General features: G+C 43.8%; 2 protein-coding genes across 2 annotated transcripts in view; one reads left to right on the top strand and one right to left on the bottom strand.

Annotated features, from left to right (window-relative positions):
- The first annotated feature begins 4,829 nt into the window (after positions 1 to 4,829).
- LOC102976581 (EKC/KEOPS complex subunit TPRKB) overlaps positions 4,830 to 13,152 on the top strand; it is a 279,834-nt gene continuing 271,511 nt past the window's right edge. Inside the window, exon 1 of the mRNA XM_055089256.1 lies at positions 4,830 to 5,048. The gene's annotated coding sequence lies outside the window, so the exon portion shown is untranslated. The remainder of the gene's footprint in view (positions 5,049 to 13,152) is intronic.
- The window catches only part of C12H2orf78 (chromosome 12 C2orf78 homolog), a 12,290-nt gene continuing 7,534 nt past the window's right edge, over positions 8,397 to 13,152 (bottom strand). Inside the window, 4 exon segments of the mRNA XM_024133505.3 lie at positions 8,397 to 9,963; positions 9,966 to 10,429; positions 10,744 to 10,751; positions 11,285 to 11,457. Coding sequence (XP_023989273.1) covers positions 8,702 to 9,963; positions 9,966 to 10,429; positions 10,744 to 10,751; positions 11,285 to 11,457 — 1,907 coding nt within the window. The 3' untranslated portion in view covers positions 8,397 to 8,701.

The raw sequence follows: 13,152 nt of genomic DNA, 5'->3' as shown, positions 1-13,152 counted from the left end.
TGTTGAGGGATTTTATCATTTTATATTTGGTTTACATATTTATTTGCAAAACTATTGCCGTATGACCAACCACTATAAATTTGATTGCAAGATAAGGAATTGCATACTGCTGTATTTATACTCCTTGAAAAACATTCATTCATTCATTCATTTATTCAATCAACGATTTATTTATTTATTTATTTATTAGCATCTTTATTGGAGTATAATTGCTTTACAATGGTGTGTTAGTTTCTGATTTACAACAAAGTGAATCAGTTATACATATACATATGTTCCCATATCTCTTCCCTCTTGCGTCTCCCTCCCACCCTCCCTATCCCATCCCTCTAGGTGGTCACAAACCACCTAGCTGATCTCCCTGTGCCATGCGGCTGCTTCCCACTAGCTATGCACCCTACTTTGGGTAGTGTATATATGTCCATGCCACTCTCTCACTTCGTCACTGCTTACCCTTCCTCCTCCCCATATCCTCAAGGCCATGCTCTAGTAGCTCTGTGTTTTATTCCCGTCCTACCCCTAACAACTATTTATTGAGTACCTACTTTGTGCCAAACACTGTTCAAGGCATTGAGCCTATATTAGCCAACAAAGAAGACAAAATAAACCACAGCCCTGCCCTCGAGGATCTTCTATTCTAGTGATGGGTGAGGGAATGATGGATTACAAGCAATTATGTGATAAATAAGTAAATTACATAGTATATTAGAAGATTCTAAATACCATGGGAGAAGTGGGCTCTGTAAAGGGAATCAGATTGAAGGAAAGGAGAAGTGCAGGGGGGCAGTTGTAATTTCAGATAGTGTAGTCAAATAAACCCTCATTGGAAAGATTTGAGTAAAGATTTGGAGGTAACAGCAGGCAGGGAACAGCAAGTACAAAGGCCCTGAGCCAGGAGCTTTCTGGTGTATTTAAGGACCAGCAAGGTCTGAGCGTGATGGGAGTGGAATGAGTGACAGGGAACATAGCAGTAGATCATGTACAGCAGGGCTCAGCAAACTACTTGTCTTTGCAAATGAAGTTTTATTGGAACACAACCATGCCCATTCATTTACATATTTTCTATGGCTGCTTTCATGCTACCACTGCAGAGTTGAATAGTTGAGACAAAAACAATCTGGCCCACAGAGACGAACATTTTTACTGTCTGGCTGTTTATTTGTTGACCCCCGATGTAGGTAGGGCCACATAGGCCATTGCAGGGACATTGGCTTTGACACTGAGAAAAATGAGAAGCCGTGGGAAGGTTCAAGCAGAAGAAGGACAGGATCTGACGAAAGGATCATTACAGTAGCTGTGTTGACAAATTTTAGGCAGGCAAGGGTGGGAATAGGAAAGCCAGTCAGGACTGTGGTTCACAAGGTACACTGGGGCGCCCCCCAGGACACCACATAAATTCACCAGCCTGTAGCAGTATATTTAACTTTTTTGAAGGATTCACAGCAATATTTGACATCTGTTAGATACCATGTGAGCTTCTAGCTGGTAGGTAGTTCACAGTTTCAACATTAGGTCGTGCTATATTCCTTTCAATGCTGTCATATGATTGTGAACCTGGGATTTTGGCAGTAGTTGTAATAAAAGGCAAGTACTAATTGAAGATCAGTGTGGAGCAGGAAATGAGTCTGGCAGCATCCAATTTAATTCTAAGGTTTGAGATGTTGTACAGTGCCCAACAGTCCCCCACATTCCATTAACAAGTAATTGTGGTTATTTCAGAGTGAAATAAAAATATTTTTCTTTTAATTCACATGTATTATTTTTCAAATGTCTACCTAATTGTTGGAGCATTGTATTATTGTGCAATGGAGCATTTTTCCTGTGGCTGCTCTAACAAATCACCACAACTGGTGCCTTTAAAAAGCAGAAATTTATTTTTTCACAGTTCTGGAGGCCAGAAGTCTGAAATCAATACCACTGGGACAAAATAAGGTGTCAGTAGGATTTACACTCCCTTCAGAGTCTCTTGAGGGAGATTTCGTTCCTTGTTTCTGCCAGCTTCTGGTGGTTGCTGGCATTGCTTGACTGGTGGCTGCAACACTCCAGTCTTTGCTCCCATGGTCACTTTGCCTTTCCCTCTTCTGTCTCTATCAAATCTCTTTCTGCCTCCATTTTGTAAGACACATATGATTACATTTAGGGCTCACCCTGATAATCCAGGATAACCTCCCCATCTCAAGATCCTTAATTTGATCACATATGCAAAGATCCTTCTTCTAAATAAGGTAGTAATATTTATAGTACTACCTATATTTGAGGAATTAGGATCTGATCTCTTTGTGTGGTCGTTATCCAGCCTACTACAAACATAAATGCTTATTAATTATTGGCACCCAACTACTTAATACATGGGACTGTTAAGTATTGCTTTTAGCCTAGAGGTGAGACACCAAAGGCTCTGTGAATCTAGAAAGTTTGGGAAGCTTCTGAGTTAGGAGGCTCTCCTAGTAATCTGGGAAGGAAATGATGGGGGCTTGGACTAACGTGGAAGTGGAGGAAAGTGGTTAGAAGTGCACAAGTTCTAGATACAAGTCAAAGGTCAAGCAGACAGAGTTTGCTGATGTGTGGTTGGGAGGGAAGAAGAGGAGTCAAGTGATTTCGAAGGTCTCTGGCCTGAGCAACCGGAAAAATGATATTACCATGAACTGAGATGAAGAAAACTGGGCATGGACCAGGTTTTTTGCTGGGGAGGAGGGCAGATTGGAGATTCCATTTTGTACATGTTTAGAAAAGTCAATAAAAGAGAAGGAAAAGAGGGAAGGAAAAGATGCACATTCCTGACCAGGACCTGCCTTCAGACTCTCCCCATGCCCACAGGCTTCTCCACCTCTCATGGTGGCCAAAGGTCCCCCAACCCATTAGCCCTTTAGGTCGCTGTGTTTTGACTTCCTACTCAAAACATGGACTGAGCAAATATACACATGAGACATCAGACAGAGGAGACTCAGAAAGCCTCATCTGACACAGAGTCCTAACGAGGGTAGTGCAAATGGGGCTCTGCTTCGGGAAAGTGAAAATTACAGGGCCCCCACATTTCAAGTAATTACGGCAAATGAGGGAGCAGAATTTCAGAAAGATGGAGGCAGTTGCACAGTTTTTGAATCTCACCAGACCCTCTCATGGAACTAGATCAACCAAAACCAAGTGCCCATGGGTAGCACTTATTGAGAAACTAGAAACCCCAAAACAAGAGGGTGTGTCAGACCACCACCAACACAGACCTGCCTGGTCCCAGCATCTGCACCAAAGGAAGTGGCAGACAGGAGCAAGCATCTGATGGACATGAAGACAGGAGTCCTTCAGAATGCCAGCAGGTATTCATTGGAAAGCACTGTGGGCCAATATTTTGTACATGTTTAGAAAAGTCAATAAAAGAGAAGGAAAAGAGGGAAGGAAAAGATACACATTCCTGACCAGGACCTGCCTTCAGACTCTCCCCATGCCCACAGGCTTCTCCACCTCTCATGGTGGCCAAACGTCCCCCAACCCATGAGCCCTTTAGGTCGTTGTGTTTTGACTTCCTACTCAAAACATGGACTGAGCAAATACACACATGAGACATCAGACAGAGGAGACTCAGAAAGCCTCATCTGACCCAGAGTCCTAACGAGGGTAGTGCAAATGGGACTCTGCTTCGGGAAACTGAAAATTATAGGGCCCCCACATTTCAAGTAATTATGGCAAATGATGGAGCAGGATTTCAGAAAGATGGAGGCAGTTGCACAGCTTTTGAATCTCACCAGACCCTCTCATGGAACTAGATCAACCAAAACCAAGTGCCCATGGGTAGCACTTATTGAGAAACTAGAAACCCCAAAACAAGAGGGTGTGTCAGACCACCACCAACACAGACCTGCCTGGTCCCAGCATCTGCACCAAAGGAAGTGGCAGACAGGAGCAAGCATCTGATGGACATGAAGACAGGAGTCCTTCAGAATGCCAGCAGGTATTCATTGGAAAGCACTGTGGGCCAATTTGAGAACAGCAGCTGACTGGGAGAGATTTTACCAAACTCTAACCTGAGTAAGGGCAAGGGGCCCAGAATAGTCTGAAGGGCTGGAGCAGTCTAGCCCTTCTACATCTTCAAACTGAGCAGCCAGAGCTCCTCTCCAGGATGTGACACACACAGAAGAGAAATTTCTGGGAGGAAAAACAGGCACAAAGGGAAATGTCTTGGTAAAAGTCAGGGGGGGCAGCAGAGCCAGGAAACCTCTGAAAGTAAGCCACTATTTTTGAATACTACCTTAAAAAACAGACAAAAAGAAATTCTGTGAAGTTAGAAAAGCGATTCTCAATCACATCTCCTTTTTCTTTTTTTAAATATATATATTTTTTAATTAATTTATTTATTTGCTTGTGCTGGGTCTTAGTTACAGCAGGCAGGCTCCTTAGTTGCAGCTCCTTAGTTGTGGCACATGAACTCTTAGTTGCGGCATGCATGTGAGATCTAGTTCCCTGACCAGGGATCGAACCCGGGACCCCCTGCATTGGCAGCGTGGAGTCTAATCCACTGCACCACTAAGGAACTCCCTTTTTCTTTTTTCTTCCTTCCTTCCTTCTATTCTGCCTTCCTTCCTTCCTTCCTTTCTTTAAAGCTCCAAGTCATTTAAAATACTTGACTTCTTACTAAAAATCTCCAGTTCATATAACCAAGGGGTTTATAACTTCTCCTTTAAAAGTTTTATTCCTGGGACTTCCCTGGTGGTCCAGTGGTTAAGATTCGGCGCTTCCAATGCAGCAGGCGTGCGTTCAATCCCTAGTTGGGGAGGTAAGATCCCACATGCTGTGCAGCCAATGAAATTTTTTTTTTAAATTATATTCCTGTATTATTGAATTTAGTGGTTTAGATTTTGTTTTAATGTTTAGAAGATTTCAATTTATTTACCAGGAACAAACAAAACATAATGTAAAAATAGTTTTCCAGAAACTATTTCCATCATTCTCTTTTTCCCTTTCTCCTGCAAACTGGTGTTTTATCTTTACAAGTTCTCTGTCATTCCATAAGAAAGCTGCTCTTCTTCTGGTTTCATAAGAGATGGTGAACAGTGGTAAAATATCCAGTTTACCTAAACTTCTAGAGTACACTTCAGGGAGCGAATGATGGGGTGGGATGTTCGGGCAGAGTGAGAGCTACAGATTCTGGTGAGACTGAGAGTCATTCACAAAAATTACTGCACTGTGGTGAAGGCAGAACAAAAATAAATCAGGTTCCTGCTGGTGGACAGGAAGCCAAAATGAAGAAGAATGGTGCGTAGCTGGGCTGTGTAATTGGGCCCGTAAGTGCTATGTCTTCTGATAGTAATTATGAACAGAAACCAAATAATAATTACTGCTAACATGTAGGTGACCCATCCGTGAGAGCTGAGGCAGAGAGAAGGAAAGATGGCATTATACCTTGTTCCTGTACAGAGGTAGTGTAAGAAAAAAGAGAATAAGGAGCAGAATCTCTTCTGACAATAAAATCAAGTTGGAAAAGACAGGTCCACAAAACAGATCAAAACTGTAACCTGTTATTTCAAAGTGGGCTAAAAGATATTAGGAAAAACAATGCAAAAGATGAAAGAACATGGATCAAGGAGGGAATGGGAAGTTATTGTTTAATGGCTATAGAGTCTCTGTTTGGGATGGTGAAAAAGTTCTGGAAATAGTAAATGCTGATAAATGCCACTTATGGGTCTTTGGTTTTAGTTGATCTTCTTCCATGAAAGGGTTTGGAGAGATTCAGAAACTATGCTGCTGCCTCCATCTTTCTGAGGTCCTGCTCAATCTTTTGACATGATTATTTTGAATTTGGATAGTGGAGATGGTTGCACAGGATTGTGAATGTATTTAATGTCACTGAATTGTATACTTGAAAACGGTTGAAATACTAAATTTTGTTTTATGTATATTTTACCATAATAAAAAAAGATGAAAGAACAGGATAAACCAGAATTAGGTAAGATGATAGAACTCAGGACAGAATTCAAAATAAAAGAAAAATATTCCAGAAATGAAGACTAAATTTAAAATAATACAAGAGTGGGGACTTCCTGGTTATCCAGTGGTTAAGAATTTGCCTTCCAATGCAGGGGATGCAGGTTCGATCCCTGGTTGGGGAAATGAGATCCCACATGCTGCAGGGCAAGTAAGCCCGCATGCCGCAAGCACTGAGCCCACGTGCTCTGGAGGCCATGTGCCACAACTAGAGAGCCCACGAGCTGCAAGGAAGAGCCCACGCACTGCAACGAAGAGCCCACGTGCTGCAAATGATACCCGACACCGCCAAAAATAAATAAATTAAATAAATTAAATTAAATAATACGAATGAATGAACATAATGGATAATGCCTTAAGAGAAACAAACAAGAAAAGGAAAATTTTTTTTTAAATCAAAAAGAAGATAAAAAGAATTTTAGAGAAATGGCAAACATAAAAGACAGGCGAAAAAGTCAGGACAGCTCTGAAAAGAGTAATATAAATACGTATAAGAATCTATTATACCATAAAAGTGACATTTCAAATCAGTGGGACAGATTAGTCCATAAATTGTGATACATACATGTTGGGGTATAAGTATTTCTCTGGAAGGATCCACAGCACGGCAAAAGCAGATGTCTCTGAGGAGGGAAATGAGTGGCTGGGGAACGTGGGGAAAAGGGTGACTTTTCATTGAATACCCTTGTGTACATTTTCTAATGTTCTGTCACGTGAATCTATTACCTTTGAAGTTCGCCTGAGTTCAAACCCCAGTTCCCCCAGTTGCTAGCTCTTAATCCTGGGCAAACTCTTCACACTCTCCAAGCCTCTTTATCTGTGAAATAAGGTCAGTAACTTAGCCTGGAGCTGCCTGGCACAGAATAAACTCTCAATAAATGGAGATTATTAGTGAAAAAATCCCAAATGCCCATCAGTGGATGAATGGATTTTTTAAATGGGGTGTATATGTGAAATATTATACAGTCATAAAAAGGAATGAACTACTGACACATGCTACGACATGGACGAATTTGAAAACATTGTGCTAAGTGAAAGAAGCCAGACACAGTGGTCACATTTGTATTATTTCATGAAATGTCCAGAAAAGGCAAAACCATAGCTACAGAAAGGAAATTAATGGTTGCAGGGACTGAAGGAGGAGGGGGTGAAGAGGGCCTGCTGAGGGTTACGGGGGCTTCTTTATCGGGTGATGAAAACGTGATTGGTTAGATGATGGTGATGGTTTCATAGGCTTGTGAATGTACGAAATGACACTGAATTTGCAGTTTCAGAGGCGAATTTTATGGCATCTGAATGACATCTCTAAAAAACAATTTTGAAAGTGAAAATTGCCAGTTTTCCCATAGTCACTATCCACTGTCTCCATCTCTCCCTTCTCCCCACTGCATTCCTTTTGACGCCCACCCCTGCCACTCTCTCCCATCCTCACTCCCTCGAGCTGCCCCACGAGGCCTCCCAGGGAGCCCCTGAACCGCTGGGCACCTGCGTCCTGTGGCTGTTGGAGTGGCTGCCCAGTGTGTGTGCCCCCAACGCTCTCACCCGTGAGAGTGGACACTTCCATCGGATTTTTCTCGTGCGTTTCAGCTGCTGGTGATGTTTACAGAAGGTGGCACCCGCCCTGGTCAATGGAGGAAGCCCCTCAAGTTAATATTTAGGCCCTTCCAGAAGTTTGATCTCATTCACCAGTAACCTCAGGATGCTGTGCTCTGAAAGCCAGGTTGGCCGCCTGCGGGCACTTGCAAATACGGAGGACTTCGGAGGCATTTGGGCCTCCAGTTGAGGCCTTGTACCTCCACATGCGATGTGACCTTAGCCCTTTGCTGCACCTCTCTAAGTGAAGTGGCACAGGAATACTGGCCTTGCCTGTCGTTGCCAGGATTAACTGAATAGTGCATTGGCTGCCCTGGTGCTTAGGTGTTGAGTACATGGTGATTTACATACCAGGCCCTATCGGTGGGCCTCCTGATGCAGCAGTTCCCTTGGCTCTGCCCCTGTCGTCAGCTGCCCCTAGGATAACTCTGAGCCCTAGCCACTTCTCTGGTAGATTTCCCTATTCCCCCACTATAATCACAGCTGCATAAGGCAACTCAAACCTTTCAGAGATGTGTCCTGAACCTCGTTTTCTTAAATACCTAGCTGGTGGTTGTGAGACTTAAGGCCAACCTCCCCAAGAGAATTTCTATTTCTCCTAGTAAACCTAGATTCATCTTCTGTCACCTTCAACTCTACTCATATTTTGTTCTTTCAACCCTGACCTCTGACCCTGCTTTCTTGCCTGTCGTTGCCAGGATTGACTGAATAGTATATTGGCTGCCCTGGTGCTTAGATGTTGAGTACATGGTGATTTACATACCAGGCCCTATCGGTGGGCCTCCTGATAACCATAAATCTCTTTTGGCCTTCCTAGCCCTAGGCCAAGTTCCTTCCTCTTTCCTCAGTTTTTACCCCTTTCCTTCCTTCTCCCATCCAACTTTCAGTCCTTCCTTTCTCATGCAGACTTTGATTCCAACCCCATCAAAAAATAAAAACAAAAAAAACACGCCACAGTTAGCAGCATGTCAAAATTCAAAAGGTTTATTACTCATCTGTTAATTCTATTACATTTATTTATTCAATTGTTTTAAAATATATCAAAATAAATAGAGAAATTTATACCTATCTTATCTATATATGGAAGAACAGCTGGTACCCAAGGTGGTGGCACCGACAATCCTAGCAGCTCTTACTTTACATATCCGTAGTAGTCAGCAATTTCCATTTCATTTTCCCTCTCAATGAAAAACTGCAGTTTCCCCAAAGAGGTGTATTTGGCAGCACTCTCAGGTTCTTGTTGAGCCCGCCTCTTCATGGCCTCCCGCTCTGGCCTCTGCTCTTGTTCGATGGGCTTTGACATTACTGGCTCAGGAACATTGGGTTCCCTCCATGGAATTCGTTGCTTGCTGAAGTCTTGGAATAGAAATGGGGTTTGGAGCTTGGCTGGGGACTGGCGCTTAGTCACAGCAGGGGGAACAGGCGCCCCCTGGAGAGAAGTGCAAGATGAAGTTTTGTACGGTGCGGGCCTCGGAGCAGCAGACTGACGGACACTAGGCTGGGTATGGTCGGTCCAACCCGTTTGGGTTGTGTTGGTCACAGTTGGCTGAGCTGGTTTGGCGGGACCTGGCAAAGAGGCAGGAGCTGGCTGGGGTGAACTGACTGCAGCAGGTTGAGCTGGGTTAGTAGGAGCAGGCTGGGCACGGTCGGCCCCAGCAGGCCGGTGTGAGGCCACAGACTGTTGCTTCTGAGGAGCAGGTCGAGCTTGAGGCTTGTCCCAGGCAGAAAAAGGCAGAGGTAGCAAGTTGACCTACCCAGGAGGAGGCAGCACATACTGGGATGGAGATGGACACTCTTTTTCAACACTGCTGTCTGGTTTCTGGGCTTCGCCTTGAGCTTTCTCAGGACTCTTACCCTCACGTGGGGTATGCCGCCATGGCTGGATCGCTGGCGGTGGCTGGGGGTCTTTAGGGTTGCTTGAATTTCCCAAGGCCCGACAGGAAGAGAGCCCAGTTTTCTTATCATTTTTCTTCCCCAGTGCATGAAAAACCATCACAGACTCCAGCATGCACATGCCTAGGGAGGTTCGAGGCTTTTTAAAGCTCTCTTGGATGAGCTCAGTTTGGTGTTTCTTTCACTTCGTCTTGGGAATTGTTGGCTTCTCTTCTGCCTTGACTTTGTTCCCTGACTGCTTATTCCCTTCAGCCTTCTTTCTTCCTCTGGTCCTTGTGGTCTCTTCCTGCCCATGGCTCTTAGTTTTGCTGATCTTTCTGGATGCAGCTTTCTGAGGTTTGCCTTTAGAATGCTTGGCCGTGTTCACAGGAGCCCTGTCACTGACTGCAGCATTGCATAGAACCACTTCTCCCCCTAACGGGCACTCTGGATTCTTTGGCTGTATGTTGCCCTTGGGAGCACCACTGATAGGCTCAGAGGCTTTATGTTTGTTCTTCTGGGTTGATCAGAGGGAACCTTTATGACACTTGGCTTTTCCTGCACCTGATTCACCTTAATGGCTCTGATGTCTTTGGCTTTGATCACATTGGGACCTTTGGATTGATCAAGATCTTTCAAAGAATTAAAGAGCTGGGGAAGGTGAATATCCTCCACCAGTGTAGTAATGTCTGCAAAACCACTGCTAGATTCCATCCCATTTTCATGTGTCCCTAGGTCCTCAAGACTCAGGCTGTTCTTTCCCAGATCAGCATTTTCAGAACCAGGCTGCTCCTCTGGGCTGAGGGGATCAGAGCAGGCCAGGAGCTGGTGAATATCAGGGATTTCTAAAGGGAGTAGTGGAGGATCTTGGTTTTCTTTTGGGATTTGGTAGGCATCCAGAGGCTTTGAAAGCTTGGTTTTAATATCCTCCAAGTTCTTACTCTATATTTGTCCCTGGCTTGGAGCTGGAGGCAGGGCCAGGAGACTGCTGGAGCTGTTGCTGAAATGTCCCCAAGTTCAGGTGGTGGGTTACTCTCAAGTATCTGAATATTTCTGCTACCTCTTCGTCTTGGGAATTGTTGGCTTCTCTTCTGCCTTGACTTTTTCCCTAACTGCTTATTCTCTTCAGCCTTCTTTCTTCCTCTGGTCCTTGTGGTCTCTTCCTGCCCATGGCTCTTAGTTTTGCTGATCTTTCTGGATGCAGCTTTCTGAGGTTTGCCTTTAGAATGCTTGGGCGAGTTCACAGGAGCCCTGTCAGTGACTGCAGCATTGCATAGAACCACTTCTCCCCCTAACGGGCACTCTGGATTCTTTGGCTGTATGTTGCCCTTGGGAGCACCACTGATAGGCTCAGAGGCTTTATGTTTGTTCTTCCTGGGTTTATCAGAGAGAACCTTTATGACACTTGGCTTTTCCTGCACCTGATTCACCTTAATGGCTCTGATGTCTTTGGCTTTGATCACATTGGGACCTTTGGATTGATCAAGATCTTTCAAAGAATTAAAGAGCTGGGGAAGGTGAATATCCTCCGCCAGTGTAGTAATGTCTGCAAAACCACTGCTAGATTCCATCCCATTTTCAAGTGTCCCTAGGTCCTCAATGCTCAGGCTGTTCTTTCCCAGATCAGCATCTTCAGAACCAAGCTGCTCCTCTGGGCTGAGGGGATCAGTGCAGGCCAGGAGCTGCTGAATATCAGGGATTTCTAAAGGGAGTAGTGGAGGATCTTGGTTTTCTCTTGGGATCTGGTAGGCATCCAGAGGCTTTGAAAGCTTGCTTTTAATACCATGCAAGTTCTTACTCTCTATTTGTCCCTGGCTTGGAGCTGGAGGCAGGGCCAGGAGACTGCTGGAGCTGTTGCTGAAATGTCCCCAAGTTCAGGTGGTGGGTTACTCTCAAGTATCTGAATATTTCTGCTACTGAAGGACTTAGGGAGTTCTTGAGTTTGTGTCACACAAAATTTCTGGCTTGGAGGTTGCAATCCCAGAGAATTTTTCATCACCAGGGAAGTCTCCATCCCTACAAAGGAATCAAGGTGGAAGTCAGTCCCTGGTAAGTGAGATGCTCCCCCTAAACACCAACACAGCAATGATGAAAGGTACATGATTGCTGTGTTGGTGTTTAGGGGCAAGATGGGCAAGGCATTTCTACTAACTCTTCTTAAGGATCATGTTGTAATTCTTACTGGTCATCATTTCATGTCACTGATTCTTGGCTTTCTTTGTATTTCATAGGATTGTTATAAGTCAAATAAAAAATGAGTCTTATTTTTTAAAAGTGAAATGTTTTACAAAGCCTAGCATTCTCATATAGAGTCCTTTCAATTCTCCCCACTTTCCTGAGAGACTAAGAACACTTCACACCATGAACTAGGAGAGGGAGTAGATCCCTTCCTGATGAAATATATAAACAAAGACAGAGTCTTAGCCTGCGTGCTCTGGGCAGGATCTCGGACCACAAGGTCTTAAATCCTGGTATAAATTAAGGAAGTGAAGACAGTTAAACTGGCACTACCATAACAAGAGTTCTGAAACACCTTCCAAAGAGACTCTAGCAGCAGATCAGGGAAGGGAGTGATACAGTGTGGTAGTACAGGGGGAATGATCGGCTACAGCAGTGAAAAATGTGGTAGCTATTGGTATGCTCTCGGGGTTCTTGTACAAGTAGCATAGATGACCTTTACAGTGTCCTTCCCACCTGCCCACCTGCATTAGTGGTTCTTTTTCCTTTTTAAATTCATTTTCATTTATTAATTTTTTTTAAATTTTTTTTTAACATCTTTATTGGAGTATAACTGTTTTACAATAGTGTGTTAGTTTCTCCTTTACAACAAAGTGAATCAGTTATACATATACATATGTTCCCATATCTCTTCCCTCTTGCGTCTCCCTCCCTCCCACCCCCCCATCCCACCCCTCTCATGGTCACAAAGCACAGAGGTGATCTCCCTGTGCTATGCGGCAGCTTCCCACTAGCTATCTAATTTACATTTGGTAGTGCATATATGTCCCTGCCACTCTCTCACTTCGTCACAGCTTACCCTTCCCCCTCCCCACGTCCTCAAGTCCATGCTCTAGTAGGTCTGTGTTTTATTCCCATCCTACCACTAATCTCTTCATGACATTTTTTTTCTTAGATTCCATATATATGTGTTAGCATACGGTATTTGTTTTTCTCCTTCTGACTTACTTCACTCTGTATGACAGACTCCAGGTCTATCCACCTCATTACAAATAACTCAGTTTCATTTCTTTTTATGGCTGAGTAATATTCCATTGTATATATGTGCCACATCTTCTTTATCCATTCATCTGTTGATGGACACTTAGGTTGCTTCCATGCCGTGACTGTCTTTAAATAAAAACCATTATTTCTCCTACTGGTTCCTTGGCTGCTGCTTCTGTTGTACAGATCTTCCTCAACTTACCATGGGGTGGCCAATCTGACTGGTGTGAGATGATATCTTATTGTCGTTTTGATTTGCATTTCTCTAATGATTAATGATGTTGAGCATTCTTTCATGTGTTTGTTGGCGATCTGTACATCTTCTTTGGAGATATGTCTAGTTAGTTCTTCTGCCCATTTTGGATTGGGTTGTTTGTTTTTTTGTTATTGAGCTGCATGAGTTGCTTATAAATTTTGGATATTAATCCTTTGTCAGTTGCTTCATTTGCAAATATTTTCTCCCATTCTGAGGGTTGTCTTTTGGTCTTG

Source organism: Physeter macrocephalus, chromosome 12 (genome assembly GCF_002837175.3).
Source record: "Physeter macrocephalus isolate SW-GA chromosome 12, ASM283717v5, whole genome shotgun sequence".
NCBI classification, from domain to species: domain Eukaryota; kingdom Metazoa; phylum Chordata; class Mammalia; order Artiodactyla; family Physeteridae; genus Physeter; species Physeter macrocephalus.
This window is presented reverse-complemented; position numbering and strand designations above follow the sequence as displayed.